General features: G+C 24.6%; 2 protein-coding genes across 3 annotated transcripts; one reads left to right on the plus strand and one right to left on the minus strand.

Moving 5' to 3' along the window:
* Positions 1–206: 206 nt before the first annotated feature.
* Positions 207–5,946, minus strand: LOC122513012 (deoxynucleoside kinase). The gene is made up of 4 exons (XM_043629240.1): positions 5,789–5,946; positions 3,595–3,788; positions 1,568–1,817; positions 207–863 (listed from the first exon to the last, which is right to left on the minus strand). The coding sequence occupies exons 1-4, from the start codon at positions 5,799–5,801 to the stop codon at positions 559–561; spliced, it is 762 nt and encodes a 253-aa protein (XP_043485175.1). The 5' UTR covers positions 5,802–5,946; the 3' UTR covers positions 207–558.
* A 246-nt stretch (positions 5,947–6,192) lies between these two features.
* Positions 6,193–13,873, plus strand: LOC122513002 (cyclin-dependent kinase 8). 2 transcript variants are annotated; one of them, XR_006302681.1, is made up of 11 exons: positions 6,193–6,444; positions 7,848–7,950; positions 8,116–8,226; positions 8,329–8,469; positions 8,649–8,838; positions 8,986–9,100; positions 9,444–9,542; positions 9,834–9,906; positions 10,001–10,098; positions 10,350–10,544; positions 13,421–13,635. XR_006302681.1 is itself a non-coding variant. In XM_043629230.1 (11 exons), exons 1-11 carry the CDS (start codon positions 6,314–6,316, stop codon positions 13,619–13,621), a joined length of 1,368 nt encoding a protein of 455 aa, XP_043485165.1. In that variant the 5' UTR covers positions 6,193–6,313; the 3' UTR covers positions 13,622–13,873. The 2 variants fall into 2 exon arrangements, 1 of the variants encoding a protein (XP_043485165.1); XM_043629230.1 differs by having other exon boundaries at positions 10,350–10,455; positions 13,421–13,873.
* Positions 13,874–18,642: the final 4,769 nt, after the last annotated feature.

The following is an 18,642-nucleotide window of genomic DNA, read 5'->3' on the forward strand; positions in this document are numbered from 1 at the left end:
AGCTTTTCTAAAACTACATAGAAATATTCTTGCCAAATTTTTTACCATTTTTATTAACTAGTTGAATAAAGGCTTTTTAATGAAAATTTCGTTCAAATTGTTTTTTATTATAACCTTTTGTAAAAAATATTTTTCGGAATTCACATTTTTTGTCTTTTGATACATTTTTTTTGTGTGTGACCATTATATATCTATTTAAAATATTTACAAAAATTTACACAATATTTTTTTTCCAATTTGTTCATAATAAAATCTGTTGATAAATATTTTGGAGGAACTATAATAAACTGTATAAAAAGAATAAAATAATAAGTAACTATGATCAATTTTGACTCAGTCAAAAATAGTCAATTATCAATATTATTAATATTAATATTAATAAATTCTTTCTACGAAATAATACTGATGAAGTAATTTAAGAGAAAACATCACCCTTTGCAATGGTGAAAAACAATTATTCTTGGCATTTTTTAAACGTCAAGCACGAAGTTTGAAAAATGTTAAATAAAAAGTTGAAACAAAAATTCAAAAATTGGGAAATTAGAATTGATTTTTCCTTCATTGGGAAAATCCTGTCATTTTTTTTATCCTTTCGGATTTGTCATCGTCTGCTTTGCAGGAATTTTGTTTCTTATAGATACTCTCCTTACAAATATTAAATTCAGACATCATATCCTCTAAATTTTTGTCGCCATTCAAAACAATTACAGGCGCTGGGAGGGAAAATATTTTTCTCTCTAAAAGCCATTCGTCGTGAATTTGATGCAATTGTTTTAAATATTCAAGAGACACACAGTCTTCTTCTTTCCTCGCTCGTTCCCTCATTCGTTTGTAAACAATTTCAGGCGATGTTCTCAAATAAACTGAAAAATTTAATTTTTAATTAAAAAAAAAGATTTCCACTGAAATAATTCAAATTAAATAAAATAAATAATAATAACATTAAAATAAATTAAAATTGTATTTTTTAACCCCTTCACAGTCGAGTGAAAATAAAGTTTTTGTGCCATAAGTGTTCAAAAAAAATTTTTTTTTAAAAATCATGATATTGTCATATTATATGTTTTTGAGGTCACTGATTCAAAATCCGTGGTCGAAAAGCCAAAATTCAAAATAGCGGCTTCAAAATATCCACCAAAAAAAATTAAAAAGTTAACGAATTCGTTAACTTAAAAATTTTTTTTTAGCTTTTTTAAAGCAGCCATTTTAAATCTTGAATTTTTGACCACGGATTTGGAATCAGCGACCTAGAAAACTCCCGAGTAGGCATTTTAAGGTATTTTTAGACAGATTCGTTAACTTAAAAATTTTTTTTGGGCACCATTTTGAAGCCGCCATTTTGAATTTTGAATTTTCGACAACGGATTTGGATTCAGCGACCCCGAAAACCCCCGAGTAAGGATTTTTAGCCATATTCGTTAACTTTTAAATGTCTTTTTTTTCGATGGCCCTATAGAGCCCATGGACATACAGGGCACGACATTTTTATGGCTCTATAGAGCCCACTGACAGTGAAGGGGTTAAAGAAACATTTTTTATCTTGGTCGAGAGGCAAAAAAATACTTACCAATTAAATCGGTTTCAATATCACAATTTTGAATGGACCAATCGTACCATGCTTCTAAAACGTATAATTCAACGTCTTTTAATGTTTTATTACGCTTCATATTTTCGATAAATAGTCGTGCACTATACGCAGATCTCTCCATTACTTTATAAGGTTGTGAAGTGTTTAATGCGTGCAATTGAACCATTGTTAATTGTACGTAGGACTGAAATAAACAAGCGTAACGATCCGCGTCTTTATACATTAATTCCTGAAAAAAAATAAAAAATTGTTTATAAATAAATATTTTTCTTTTTAATTATTAATAGTACAAAAAAAGTTAATAAATTTAATAAACAAAAAAATTAATGTATAAAATATAACAAACATAAAATAAATAAATATAATAAACTAATCATGCCCAAAGTGTAGACTTTTTTAACGTTTCTAAAAGTCAATTTGCACAGGAGCTTTTTAAGCACTTAAATACCAAAACTTGACTAACTTTGTTAAATTTTTATACACGTTTTTGTTATTGATTGAGTAATATTTACAGCGCTATTTTTGTAATGAATATGTGTCTTTTTTTTCTTTATAAAGGGTATGATTTTGTAAACCCGTTTATAATAATAAATAAATAAATAAATAAATTATAATAAAGAAAAAATTTATAAATGAATCTAATAAGCAAAAAATAAATATAATAAACGAAAAATCATTAAACAAAATTATTAAAACTTAAATTGAAAACAATTTTTGAATTGAGAATTATTTGAATTTAAAATAACTATGTTAATGTTAAAAATTTGTTTTTTGAATAAAAAAAGAATGTATTTTATTAAATATTTAATTTAATTTTAAAAAAAATGTTTTAGGGTCAGTCCATTGACTTTCGTCTGGGGGTTGTTGCGGCTATATTTTGAAAAAATCTGGTTTCAAAATATGTAAAACTAGAAGACTTCCTGATTCCATTAACCACAATATTATTCCGAAAATTTTATTTTTTTTAATTTTATTATTAATCAAAAGTTGGCCTCTCAGAGTGTTATTTTGTAACCTTAAATTTTGCACTTTTTTAAAATCGTTTTTATTCAATAATTATTTTATGTCATATAACAGAACTTACCAAAAGCATAAATCATTTGATGGTGAATCAGGAATCGAAGCAATTACCATGAAAATATATTATTTTTAATTAATAAAGCGAAATCGAAAATTTTTTCCACAAAAAAATTTTCCGATTTTCTGAAGATTATAACTTTTTTCTCAATGCTCCTAAAATTTCAATCTTCTCCGTGTAGCTTAAAAGTAATATAATTTACTCAATACTAAAATTTGACGTATGTGTTTTGCTTCGTTTTTAAAAAACTTATTTTTTAATTTATTTTCTTAAAAAGGTTAATTTTATACAATTCTCATCGAATTTCAACGTGTAAATAGAGTGATGTGAAATTGGTCGGTTAACTTCAAGTCCTAAAATTAACCTTTTTAAGTGAATAATTTAAAAAATTAATTTCTCAAAAACGAAGCAAAACACATACGTCAAATTTTAGTATTGAGTAAATTATATTACTTTTAAGCTACACGGAGAAGATTGAAATTTTAGGAGCATTGAGAAAAAAGTTATAGTCTTCAGAAAATCGGAAAATTTTTTTGTAGAAAAAATTTTCGATTTCGCTTTATTAATTAAAAATAATATATTTTCATAGTAATTGCTTCGATTCCTGATTCACCATCAAATGATTTATGCTTTTGGTAAGTTCTGTTATATGACATAAAATAATTATTGAATAAAAACGATTTTAAAAAAGTGCAAAATTTAAGGTTACAAAATAACACTCTGAGAGGCCAACTTTTGATTAATAATAAAATTTAAAAAAATAAAATTTTCGGAACAATATTGTGGTTAATGGAATCAGGAAGTCTTCTAGTTTTACATATTTTGAAACCAGATTTTTTCAAAATATAGCCGCAACAACCCCCAGACGAAAGTCAGTGGAGTGACCCTTTAGTTTTTATTTTCTTTTCTTTTTTCAAACAAACATTACCAATAAATTTTCTCCAGCAACATTGCGCCAAAGTTGAACGGGTTCTTGAAGAACGGCAGTGTTATTGTAAATTTTAAAATTATTTAAAAATGTTGTTTTTCCACTACCTATATTGCCCTCGACGCAAACTGTGAATGTTCTTTTAGAATCTCGTCGTGAAACGAAATTTCTAAAAAAGTTCCTAAATGTTTTGTCTGTAAAAAACAAAATTATAATGAATAATAATTATTTTTAATTTCTTTATTTCAAATATCAACTTCAATTTTCGAATACTTCAGGATTCAAAATTTTTAAAAAATTTACAATTATTATTTATGTTATTTTCTAAACTTTTTCGACAGAATACTCCCAAGAATTTTATTAAAATTTTTAAATAAAATCACATTAATTACAATTATGAAAAAATCGACTATATTAAAAAAAAATTGAATAATTCAATTACTTTCTATATTTAAATAAAATTCTTTGAAAAAATTCAATTATTTCGAAATTTTGTAAAAAAAAATTTGTGATAAGAATTATTTCTCAAAAATTTTAATAAAATTTTAAAATCAAATGTTAAATTTCAATTTTTAACAAGCACGATTACTTTAAAAACTAAAAAGAATTCTTCTTAAGATTCAATTACGTTCAAAATTTTCAATTAAAATTTTAAAAAAAGAACTCCATTTGTTTCGAAAAATTCTTCAAAACGATTAAATTATTTTCATAAATAATAAAACAAGGTAAACAAAACGAAAACATTTGGACAATGATTAAAATATATGAATAACACTACCTATCAATTTACCTTTTTAATTTTTACATTTACAAATTTAAAAAAAATTAATTTTAAAATCCTATAAATGTTTATTTATAGGTTGGCGATTGTTCAATTCAATTTATTATTATTATGCAAATTACAAAATTTTTTATTTTCAAATATGAATTTTTGAATAATTTCAGGTTCAAACTTTAAAAAAATTTAATTCTTAACTAATTTACTAATTAATTATACTTGATTATTAATTTCAAAAATTTTAATAAAATTCTTCGCAAGAATTCAATTATTTTCATAAATAATAAAGTTCTTCGTAAGAATTAAATTATTTTTATAAATATTAAAATTTTTTTGCAAAAATTCAATTATTTTTAAACAAAATTTTAATAAAATTTCATAAAAGAATTCAATTTTGTTTTTAATTTTTAATAATATTTTTCGAAAAAATTCAATTATTTTCTATACAATTTTAATAAATCCTTCGAATCAATGCAATTATATTTGTAAACAGTAAAATTCTTTGCAAAAATTCAATTATTTTCATAAAAATTTCAGGAAAGAATTCAATTTTTTTCTTAATTCGTTATAAAATTTTTTTTTAATTAAAATTATTGAAAAAACTCCATATTTTTCTAAATAATAAAATTCTTCGAAGGAATTTAATTATTATCAAATTTTTTGATAAAATTCTTTGCAACAATTCCATGATTTTCAATATATTAATTTATAAATTGGAAATATTTAAAAAGAAAAATTATTAAAAAAGTTAATTATTATTTACAGTTTTGAATTTTAATTTAATCATTTCACATGAGTCTTGTCATTGATAAATTTTTGATGATTGTAATATTGCGGATTATTTATCATTGTTGAAAATATCTTATGAATACTATTTTATATGTATGTTTTTCTTTTATGTATATATATATATATATATATATATATATATATTTTGTATATTTTACTGAATATTGTATTTTTATTATTGTTCACAGCAACAATAATAGGGTAGCGAGCGGGGCTAGTTGAGCATAGGGGTATGTTGAGCAACCGAAATATCTCAGGCTCTATAAATTGGCCGCTAATTTATAGAGCCTGAGATATTTCGGTTGCTCAACTTACCCCTATGCTCAACTAGCCCCGCTCTACCCTAACAAAAAACGTGGTTCACGGAAAAAAATTCAAGGTTAACATAACCTCTTCCCACAACTATATATAACAAAATCAATAAAATTACACACACAAAAAAGGTCAATAATTCTCGAAATTTGTTACATTTAGTAAAAGAAATGAACTAAAATAAACTATAAATTCAAAAACAATCATCGATCCTCTTGTTTAAAATCGTTAAATAATAAACAAAACCCTTGTTGTCAACCTAATCACGAATAAACAATTAGAATTTATCAAAAACCAATATTTTTTTATACTCACGTATTGATAACATTTAAGAAAATTGTCAGAAGCAATTGAGAAAAAATACTCCCTTCAAATATGCAAAAAGGATTTTTTTAAAAAAGAAGTGAGAGTAACCGGTAAAAAATTTTTCACGCACAAGACGAAACGTCACTTCACTTCTGTTCCTTTTGGCGTTAATGCGCATTTGCCAACAAAACAAAAAAAAATAATTTCTTCTTTGTAAGAATTGATTCTCGCTATTTTGTTTTACTCATAGGAAAGGAAAATAATAATGTTATAGTTGAAAATTAATATATTATTTCATTTTACTCTCTTTTTTTGTGTATAAAGAAGCAAAATATGAAGATTAATTTAAAAAGCGCGGTAAAAGAATAAACTAGCAGCGCCTTCTATTTGTCGGTGTATAATTTTCTCAACTAAAATGAGCAGCTGCGAGGAGACAGACACCTTTGCAGACAGACCATCAAAAAATCAGCGACGAGTTTAAAGTGGGCAAAAATGCTTTTTTTTAGTTGATAATTAGTCTATATTTAATTAATCATGATGGATTATGAATTTAAAATGAAAACCCAAAAAGATCGGACGAAGGTTGAAGATTTATTTGAATTTGAAGGATGTAAAGTGGGCCGAGGTACTTATGGACACGTCTACAAAGCTCGCAGAAAAGAAGGGTTAGTTTTACATTCGGCATTTTTCTATTATCAGAGAAAATTTTCAGAATTAGAGTCAATTTTTTTGCTTTTTTTCTCTTATTTTTCTATTTTACTATTGTCAAAAAATAGACTAAAAAAAGAATGTTTCTTCAGAATTACATTGGAGATAAACTGAGCTCTGAGGAAATGATTTCGATTTTGGGGTTGGGCACTTTAGTTTGTAAAGGCTTTTCTTTTATATTTTGAAGCCATTCGATAAAAATCACCATTTTTTTCTCCCTGTGAACTTCGTACAATCATTGATTATATGTTTTGCGAATATTTAAAAAAAAAAAATTTTCAAGAACTTTTTTTTGTTGTATATTTTGATAAAAAAATGTTATTTGTCTCCGGATTTCTTAAATTTTCCTTTTGTCACATTTTTTTCATGTAAAAATTCGTGTGATTAGTTTTTAATTAAATTTTTTTAAACATTCTTGACTTTAAATTATATTTTAAATTTCTAGTATTAATAATTTTTAATACCTACTAAATTCGTTATTTCAAATATTAAATTAATTTAAATTAAAAAATTTTATTTAGACACAATTTATAAAAGTAAAAATTAAATTTAAAAATAAATGTCAGTTTAGATTTGTATTAAAATTTTTTTTTTATTAAATCTCATTAAACACGATTTTAAATTGTTTAATTTCCTTCGGAATTACTTTTTTATAATACAAATTTAATTTAATATAATTTCAATTAATTTTATAATTTTTAATATTAAAAAAAACGAACTACTTAAAAATAAATATTTAAAAAATAGTATCAAAAAAATTGATTTAAATAAAAAAAAATCATATTTAAATGAAAAAAGATCGAATTTTTTTTTTAAAATCATGATTTTTTCATCCCTGTTTTAATTATTTTAAATTAGAAATTTTTAATACTTTCAATTTAAATTTTTTTGAATTAAAAATTTTTAATGTTTATTGAGTTTAAAATAATTTAACAGTAAAAATTGTAAATGTTTTTAATTTAATAAATTATGAGTTTTTGACATCAAACTAATTAATCTCAAACTATTTAAAGTTTAAAAAAATTTTAAATTATCGTTTTATTTTAAATTTATTTAAAATTATTATTTATTTAATTAATTGAAGTAATTTAATTTAATTAATTTATAAATTATTTATTCATGATTACTTTTTATATCGTATAAATATTCAAATTTAAAAAAAATACCAGAATAAGTAATATAAGACTAGCGAGTGAAAAATATAAACTCTCTCATTTTTATTTATTGGAATAATTTTTTTTTTTTGGGAATTTAAAAAGAATTGTATAATATAAAGTTTATTTCTATCTTGTTTTACGTGAAAACATGAAATGTGTTTCAAAGAAAAAAAAATCGTTTCAATAAACCTCAAACTCTTCAGAGTTCCAGACAGTGAACTGAAATCACGACCAGATACTAAAGATTTCGGATTAAAGCAAATTGAAGGCACGGGGCTTTCTATGTCTGCTTGTCGCGAGATCGCAGTAAGTATTTTCATTTTTTTTATTTCCATTTTCGCTAATTTACAAAATTTAGATTTGTGTCATTTGCAGAGAATTTATTTAAAAATTTACTATTTGCTATAAGAAATGATAAACAATTATTATAATATTGAAAAACATTATCTGAAATTGAAATTATATTTTCAGTTACTCAGGGAATTAAAACATATTAATGTGATAACTCTGATACGCGTATTTCTCTCACATACAGACAGAAAGGTCTGGTTACTTTTTGACTTTGCAGAGCACGATTTATGGGTATGAATTACAAAAACTATTTTTTTCCACTTGATCAATATTCATTTTTTAAAATTATTTTTAAATAATATTAATTCTTCTTTTTTCCTTTTCTTCATTTAGCATATTATCAAATTTCATAGGGCGGCTAAGGCAAACAAGAAAACTGTCTTAGTGCCTAAGGGAATGGTGAAATCTTTACTGTATCAAATTCTAGACGGTATTCATTATTTGCATTCCAATTGGGTTCTTCACAGGGACTTGGTAATTAATAATTTTTTTTTCTATTTTAAAAATAAGGAAAGGTATTTCTCATTATAAGAGAAGGTATTTTTTATTATTGAATATTTTTTATTATTAAATGTTTTTTATCTATTTTTTATTTTCACCTATTTTTAATTAAAGTTTTTATTTCTTTAACTTGAAATTGTTTATAATTTCAGAAACCGGCGAATATTTTAGTGATGGGAGAGGGAAATGAAAGGGGTCGTGTGAAAATTGCTGATATGGGCTTCGCGAGATTATTCAATGCGCCATTAAAGCCACTTGCCGATTTGGATCCGGTTGTAGTGACTTTTTGGTATCGAGCTCCTGAATTACTTTTGGGTGCGAGGCATTACACAAAGGCAATTGGTAATTTAAAATTTATTTTGTAGATGAAATAGTGAACAACTATTATTTAAAGTAAGCATTAAGGTATAATAATTATTTTTTGATAACTATTATCGACTGTTGGATTTGTCATTTATATTAATTTTTCTAATTAATACATTTTTACAGATATTTGGGCAATCGGCTGTATTTTCGCTGAATTATTAACGTCTGAACCAATATTCCACTGTAGACAAGAAGATATTAAAACTAGCAATCCATATCATCACGATCAATTGGATAGGTAAATTTGAAAGGAAACATTTTTTACTTGATAAATATTTAATTTTCTTTTATTTCTTTCATTTATTTCAGGTTCAAAAATTATAAAATGTTAACAAAAAATTACAAAAAGTAATATGAAAATTAATATAAAATGTTATAAAAAATATTGTCTTTTAAAATAGAAAAAATTTCACTCATTAGCACAAAATTGTGGAGAATTTTTTTTTTTCAATAATATTATCACAAAACTTATTCTTTAAATTTAAATTTTTTTAAATTTGAACTAATGACATGAATTTTTTCGTATAATTTTACTTTAATAATTTTATTTTTTCTGTATCCAATTATTTTTCTTGTTTCAGGATATTTAACGTAATGGGGTTCCCAATGGAGAAAGATTGGGAAGATATTAAAAAAATGCCTGAACACCCAACTTTGCTGAAAGATTTTAAACGATCCAAGTAAGTTTCTCTTTTCATTGTTAATTGTTTATGGAATTTACATCTTTTTTTTTTAAATCGCTTTTTTCAGTTCATTCAAGAAAAACTATTTTTTTTCCACCCAATTATGTTATTTTTTTATCAAAAAGAAATTTACTAATTTTATTTATTTGCTATTTTCAGTATTTTTATTATTAATTGTTTTTTTATTATTCATTTCTGCAGCTCTTTAAATGCTAATGAAATAGGGATTTTTTTCTATTGTCCGCCAATAATAATTATTTGAAAATTATTGTTCTGCTTTGTTTCCAGTTATGCAAATTGTTCGCTAACGAAATATATGGATCGACATAAAATTAAACCCGACAGCAAAGCGTTTGCTTTGGTGAGAATTTTCTTTACTTTAATATTTTTCACTTTTGAATTTGTATTTTTTTATTGAAAAAAAAATTGATGTTTTGTTGTTTTTGAATTTTTAGTTGCAAAGACTGTTGGCGATGGATCCTAATAAAAGAATCACATCCGAGCAGTCGATGCAGGACCCATATTTTTTGGAGGAACCACTACCTACTCAAGAGTAAGAAAAAGTTTCATTTTTTCATAATTTCTAAATTCTGAAATATATTTTTTAAAATTCTATTTAAATTTTTTCTTTCGAATTTTTTGAAAATCTGAAAGTTTCAGAAAATTTTAATTTGAAAGCGATAGAAAATAGATTTTCGTTTTTGATTTTTTTTGAAAGTAAGTTTTTAATAATAAAAATACATAGTTTTAATGAAAATTTTTGAAAAAGTAAACGAATGAAAATTGTCAATATTTTTCTTGCAGTATTTTCGCCGGCTGTCCAATTCCTTATCCAAAGAGGGAATTCCTGACGGACGACGATACAGAGGAAAAGACTGAAAACAAAGCAAGGCAGAATCAGCAACAAACGGTACTTATTATGTAGTTTAAACATTCCTAATTCGTATCAGACGTGTGTAGAGATACCCAAAAAAGCGCTTGGACTTCAAGTAGGATCAGGTATGTATTTAGTGTAAGCGCCGCACAAACTTTGTCGAAAAAAAAATGGGTGGCCGGGTTTTTGCGATGTTTGCCACTCAATCTTTGCATAAGAGTCGTACCGGAAGTCCAAAAGTAGTCTTTTTTAATCAGCTATCTTCTATCCTTATTTTCCTTTTACAGTATAGATATAAATATAAATATATATATATATTATAAATATATGACGCTCTCTGAAGAAAGAGAAGCAAAAATTTTTGAGGTTATGTTTGTAATTCTCGAAGTAAAAATACAGAAAGGCGGTAAACTCTCATTATAAATCAATGATTCTTAAATCTTCATTTACATCTAAACTAATTAATAAAAATTGATTTTAGTTTTACCAAATTAAACCGAAATTTTTGATAAAAATAACACAAACATAACCTTAAAATATTTTGCCCCTTTCCTTTCTTCGAAGCGAGTCACATATAACTATTATATATATAGTAATTGTCTCGCTTAGGTGCTGCAATTTCTTCCAAATTCTTGGGCGTTTCTAATTAAAGAACACCAAATTGTCGTTGGATTTTCGATTTTTCTTTTCTGCTGAAAATTGATAAGCTTTTATTTTGGTGAAATTTTTAATTTTTTTTCCTTTATTGGCAAAAAAAAATAATAATAATTTAAAAATTAATACTTTAATTTTTACAATTAAAAAAATTTCATTTTAGGCATTAATTTTCTTTGGGTACTTTTATTTTAATTCTTTATTTTGCTTTTTTGGACATTTTTATATTGATTCCTCTTCTTTTTTATTCTTTTAACGCAAAAACTAACATGAAACTATGGTTTTTTCCTTCTTTAAAAATTAATATTGTACATAAAATTTATTAAAAAATTTTTTGATTAAATGGTTTTGATTTTTTTTTCTTTTTTTATATTTTAGTATTTAAAAATTTGGTATTTAAAATTTTTTATTCAATTTCTTACTAAAATTTTAGCCTGATTATTAACAAATAAAATAAATTAATAAAAAAATAATATTCAAGAAAGAAAAGAGAGTTTAAAGAAAAAAACATTTTTTTAATATTTTTAATTTTATTTGATTATTTCAATAATAATATTATTTTTTATTTTTATTTATACATTTAAATAGTTTTTAAATATCTATAAATAAAAACGTTGAACAAATTTTAAAAGTACCTTAAAAATATGATTTACATTTCTTCATTGATTTACTAGATTGAAAGTCAAAAATTACTTTACAGAAACATAAATATCAAATTTTTACTTTATTTGAATTTTTTTGTTATATAATACGAAAAAAAATATTTTAAATGTATTTTTTAACCAAAACAAGTGATTTTTTTACTAGAAAAAAATTTATCAATGCGCAAATATTTTTTTCATTATGTTTGAAAAAATTACTTCTTATATAGAACATTCGTTGATTTATCAATTATTTTCGTTTACTAATATACTTTTATTAATTTTCTTTTATTAATATTTTTATTTTCTACATTTCTTTTTACCCTAATATTTTTTTTCTTCAAAGGTTTTCGTAGTTTTTCAAATTTTTTCCTTTTAAAATACATTTCATTAAAGAAATCACAATTTTTTAAAAAATATTTTCCTTTAAAGTATTTTTTTTTTTGAGATCATATTTTTAACTATCATACAATTTTCTTTGAATATTTTTTTTAATTTAAAAATAATTATTATTTATTTATTTGCAATTAAAGAATTATCAAAAAATATTTTAATATTAAAAAACTTTCGCTTTAAAATAATATTTCAACACTACTTTTTAAGAGTTTTTTCCAAACCTATTTTTATTGAAGAAATAATTTTTAAAAACTATCTAAAGAAAAAAAGAAATTTCTTGAAATAAAATACTACAGAATAATAATTTTAATTAAATTGAAAGTAAAAAAAGACTAAAAGAGGACAAAAAAATTTAACTTCTTTTCTAAATTTTTTAACACTTAAAAAGAATTGATGTTTAAGAGATTCGGATAAAATGAGAAGTCGATTTTGAATAAAGTTTTAGAGATTTCTCATTTATTGATGGAAAATCGAATTTTTACAACGATAAATAAATTTGGAAGCGCTTGTAATTGAGAAGTTTCCAAAACTGTTTTTTAAATATCATCTCATATTAAATTTAGAAAAAATTTTGTTCTGCGATTTTTGAATTTGAAAACATACGTCGAAAAGTATTGGCTTTCTGTTTTACTGAATCAAGATTTTTTTTCTCTGAATCTATACGTTATCATTTAATTATTTATTCAATTAAAAACTTTGAATAATAACAAAGGTTTGGAATTTTATGATAATTCACGAAACTGTCAGTTAATTGAAAAATATGTTGAGAGTATTTATATTTCAATTAAACGTGAATATATTAAAATTTTTATTTTTATTTGCGATCGCCTTATACTATTTATGAAAGTATCTTTTCTATGTTTTATGATCGCTTTCTTTAGTTAAAAGTATAAATTAATTTTTTCTATTACTTGTCAAATTCTAGGATTTTTCCAAAATTTTTAAATTGAAAACTAAAAACTTCCATGAACAGTAAATTATTCGTTTTCAAGACTTAAGAAATATTTTTTTCGTTTTAAAATTTAAAAAAAATTGTTTCACAAAGTTGTTTACATTACGAAAAAGAAAAATTATTAATGAAATATGAACGTTTATAAACAAAAGTCGGAAATAAATGAATAAATAAATAAATAATTAATGCGGAATAAAAAAAAATCTTGAATTGATGTTCCTGTAACTTTTCGATGAAAATGTTTTGAAAAATCTAAAAAAGGAGAACCAAACATAAAACTTTAGATATAGAAACGCCAGTAAATTTTTATTTTGCGTCGTTTAATTGTTTGCGATGCTATTGTAATGGAAATTTTCAGCAACAAAATCAACAACCCCAAGGAGGTAATGGGGAACACAATCACGGGCAAAATCCCAAAAGAGTGAGACTGAATGGACCGCATGGAGCGCCAGAATTTCATCAGCACCAAAGTCACACAATGAATCATCAACAACCACAGGGAATGGTTTATTCGTCCACACAACCATCACAGCCTGCAAATTTTCATCAACGCTTTTAAAAGAAAAAGAAAAATTTAATTAAAAAAAGAAAGATATCTCGATATCATATTGAAATCGAAATTATCTAATAAAATTACGCGTTTTTTTCCTAAAAGAAAAACGCGAAAGAATAATGAAATAAAAGTCCGACAAGTATTTCTCAGTGACCCATTGACTTATTGTGTATGTATGCATGTCTGAATTACGAATAATGTCAACTGTATATTATCTTCGTCCGAGACTAGAAATTTATTTATATACATAAAAAAATGTTTGACATTGTTTTCTTTTAACCTGAATCCTTAAAATATCCCAATGTTTCCACTTTTGTGTTTGGATAGAATTTTTTTTATGAAACTACAAGTTTCATCCCTATTAGGTTCTAGGACCGACATCATTCTGTTTTCAGACTTTCTGAGTTCTTTGACCAGCATCATTTGGACTTTGTTTTTGGTAATCTTCGCGGTGAAAGTCTCTTTGTTGGAGTCTCATCCCCGTGGTGGTCCGGGAATAGAATAGGCCATCCGTAATCTACCGCGTGTCGTAAAAGGCGACTAAAGGGGACACTTTTTTCTTAAATAAAAAGTTAATTAAACAGAGGTGAGGAGGTGTTTTCGTAAAGAGTATACATTTTCCATGAACATGAACAAATTTATACCTAAATTGGTAAATTTTCGTCTGAGCGTTAATCCGAGGAGAGAAGTAATTAAACTCGCGACGGCCGATATTCGGTAATCAAACCCTAAGGTAAAAATGTGCAAAACATCTGCAGAGTTAAATAAAATAGGAAGTTTTAGGAAAAGAAAATCATAAATTTCTTTGAACAATTTAATCCTAAAAACCTAAATAAATAAATGGTTAAAACATCTCATCCGCCACAACACTCTCAACAATAATAAAAAGACAGGTTTCAGTTAATGTTCAAAATTTTTGTTCAGTAATAATAATAATAATATAATAACAAACGTACGTATAGAAACTTTTCTATTAGGGTATTTAAATATACAGTATGTGAAAACCTCTATTGTCGAATTATATTTTCAGAACCCTCTATAACTCGAAACCCTCTGTAGGTCGAAACCTCTTTAACTCAAAGTTTTCAGCGTTTCCCTTCAAGTTCGACTTATCGAGGTTCTACTGTATATAATAAAACACAATAGATGTAGTATAAATTTAATTTTTCATTTAATAAATAATAGCTAAATTGGGAAAACAAAATGTTGACTAAAAAAGAATTTTTTTACATAATTTAACTTGAAGTATTAAGAAAAATACGGGAAATAAATTTAATTATTTTCTTTGAAACCGATAAGAATACAACGGAAAAAAAGATAACAATTATCTGAAACAATTCTTTCGTTAGATTCCATTTTCCGCGCAATTAAAGTTGATAATTAAATTTTGTACAAAAATAAGAAATAAAAAAATTTTTTATTTAGGTACCAGGGAATATATGTCATAAAATGTGTAGTTACTTTAGAAATGGGGGGAGGGAAAAACGTGATTTATCAAGTGCAAAAAAGTCATGTACAAAAGCCAAATGACATAAAAGAATTTATATTTCAGTACTACACGTGACAAGATAAAAATAGACCGTTATTTAAATAAGAATACAAGTAATATAGTTCACTAATGTATTGGATTTAGAATAAATTTTCATAAAACTTAATATATTTATTGTCATGAGTCAGTGTGCTATCAAAAAGCTATTACATGACCTTGATATACTTAAAACCATATTCTTGACGACTTTATAATTAATACTTTACTCATATTAATTTAAAATTCAATTTTATTTCTTTTATCAATTTTGTTGCAAGTTAATTAATTTGAGAAAACAAATTTAAAAAATTTTAATTTGCATAATTTATATGATGATATAAAATCTCATAGTACGTTTGCAGTTATTATTTATTTATTTATAATTAACGGGACAAGCCCTTTTGTACAAAAAGTACTCTTATAAATCTAAGTATAGTTAATTACATAACTCTTAATTCTAGGTTTAACCTATCTCTAAAATATAAAAATAAAATTAATTTATAAAATTAAAATGTTATTTTTTATAATAAAATTTTAAAAAATTTACTTCTAATATATAATATAAAAATTGAAAAGATATAGGTACTTTACTGTAAATTCTATAATTTTTCCAGAATCTTTGAGTCCAAATATTTTTAATCTTTTTTATAACGTATTTATTTATTTACAAAAACAGTTCCTGCAGTCCAAGTGGACCATAAATGGATAACTAAAGTTTGATACAAAATGATAACATAATTAGAGAATAACTAACAATAATGATAGAATACAAAGATTTTATGGACAACTGAATTATAAGAATAAATGTTAGCTCACATTATAAATTTCAAATTATAAAGAATCGATGTAAGAATTAAGGGTAGATGTGGAAAATTTTGCTGATGAAAAAAACAAATCTAAGTCCGGAGCCATTCGTGTAAATAATTGATTAATATAGTCGCATGCGAAAAAAATAGGTGCAGTTGTACCAATTGATTTTTTTGGAGTGTCAAGGTAAAATGGTTCGAAATTACGTGATGAGAGTCAGGGAATTCTTAAATTGATCATTTGGGGACCTACTCAATTAATAGGAAGACATGGTGCTGTATAATAATAAATCATTTAAAAATTTTTAATTTAGTCTTTAACGTACGAGTGCAATAATAAGACAAACGAAGACATTCAGACAAAGATCCTTTAATGTAAAATATAATGTATATTACCATAAAATATCATATTTAATATCATAAATATCATTTTCATATAAAATATCATAATTAGTACTCATTTAAATAATAACGTTGATGATAGTAGTTCACACTTTATAAAGTGGGATGATTTTCAAGTTTTACATACAGAGCAAAATCTCGGCAAACGTTTATTTGTTGAAATGGTTTTTATTAAGAAGAAAGATGACAATAGTTTAAATAAAGTCACTGATTTAGATAATTTTTATCAAACTTATGAAACGATTTTAAATTTTATTTCTAAAAACTGAATAAAACGTTTTTGTACCCTTAAGTATAGTGTTATTTTTGTTTAATATTTTTATTTATAAATTTATTTTTATATTTATTATACGTGTTTTTTTACTAATTAGATTATTTTATTTGGGGTCGTTCATAAACTACATCACACTCTTAAGAGTGGGGGGGGGGGTGTCAAGCTGTGTGTGACGAAGTGTGAAAAAAAAATTTTTTGTATGTAAAAAATGTGTCGAAGGGGGGGAGGGGGTAAAAATCTGTCTGAAAAAGCGTGACGTAGTTTGTGAATGACCCCTTTTTTTGTAAGTTTATTTTATCGATGTCTTCAGAATATGCATTATAATATGGCTTCCAATTCAGTGCACAATATTCTACTCCAGAACGTACTAATGCATTAAACACCCCCACAGCACCGAAACTTTCCTAAAAATTTATTAAATATTTACTTGCAATATTCGTCATATTTAACTGAAAAGTTTAGTGAAAATTGTGTAAAGATTTAAATGTCCCGATTAAATAGATGTTTAGCGCGAAGCTTTCCTGAACATGTAAATTACATTTTCGCCAAATTATAATTATAATTATGCAAAGATTTTATTGAAATGTTCAGGAAAGCTTCGCGCTAAACATTTATTTAATCGGGACATTTAAATCTGTACACAACTTTCAATAAATATTGCAATTAAATATTACGAATATTGCAAGTAAATATTTAATAAATTTTTAGGAAAGTTTCGGTGCTGTGGAGGCAGTATAATGTGCAAGTTTCAGGATGTGAGAAGTTCTTAGATTTATTCAATAAAAATCCTAAATATTCAGATGCACTTGCTACTTTTTGTGTGATATGATCTTTAAAATTTAAATTTTGTGAAAAAGTTACGCACAGATCTTTTACTTTAAACACCCTTATAATTTCGTGATTATTAATTTTATAAGGAAAGGGCTTCTCGTAGTATATGTTTACATAAATAAACAAAATAAAAATTAATAAAGAATTAGATTAAATCTAGTTGAGCAAAATAATGTAATTATAAGAAAAATAATAGTTGTTAGTAGGGTTAGTTAAAAGGAGTCAGATGACAGTTACATTAACGACATTGATAATTAAATCAGCAATTCCATCTCAGCGAAACGTGAGAAGAAACGAGGTGGTACGACAAGTCTGTACAGGACTAACCTTGCCTATGCATAAATTTTATGTAATTATGTTTGAAAGAAGGAACTTGGTGAAAGTTGATAAAATGAAGTGAATCGTAAAGAATAGTTTGATTTGATTAGACGGATGTATTCTGTTGACCTATGTTAATTAGAAATATGTCGTCGTCTATTAATACGTTCGTAGTAAAAAGTCATTTCAAGTTATTTTTATCTTTAACCAATTCGTTCGTACTGACATATACTTTTGGTAGTGATGCTTTGTCATCAGGTCTTATATTGTAGATGATGGAAAATTGGCATTTGCTAGTGAGTCTTGACGATAACATAAGGTAGGTCAGTTTTGCCGTAAGTTTGAGTATAAAAAAGCTCTTGTTTTGAATTTCGTGTTAAGGAGACCTGGCAAGATATGTCGTTAGGCAAAGTGCATAGCAAAAGAGTTCTTATTGTTATTACTGAAATTTTATAAGTGAAAATAATAAAAGTAATAAATGAGAAATTGTATTAAGAAAAGTGAATTTAAGATATATAGCAGTGAATCTCGATGAATACAAAGGATATATTAAAAAATAATACGAATTTTAAGGAGTTTAGGAGAAAAAAATACTGCAAATAATAGACAGGAAGGAGGGGGATCCTCTACCAAAATAAAAATAAGATTCATAATTTAAATAAATTCTACATTTCGTTTATAACATTGCCCAATAATAAAAAATCTAGAACGGTTCATAAAAATTATTTAAAATAAAGTAACAAGTTATTAAAATAATTAAAGCATACGTTATACTTCTAGTTTTTATAACATCTCTAAATATAGATCGTCAAGAATATTATAACCGAGTTATAAGAAAAAAAAATAGAAACTAAACTCTTCAGAGAAA

This window comes from Leptopilina heterotoma, unplaced genomic scaffold (genome assembly GCF_015476425.1).
Source record: "Leptopilina heterotoma isolate Lh14 unplaced genomic scaffold, ASM1547642v1 Lhet_1, whole genome shotgun sequence".
Lineage (NCBI taxonomy): Eukaryota > Metazoa > Arthropoda > Insecta > Hymenoptera > Figitidae > Leptopilina > Leptopilina heterotoma.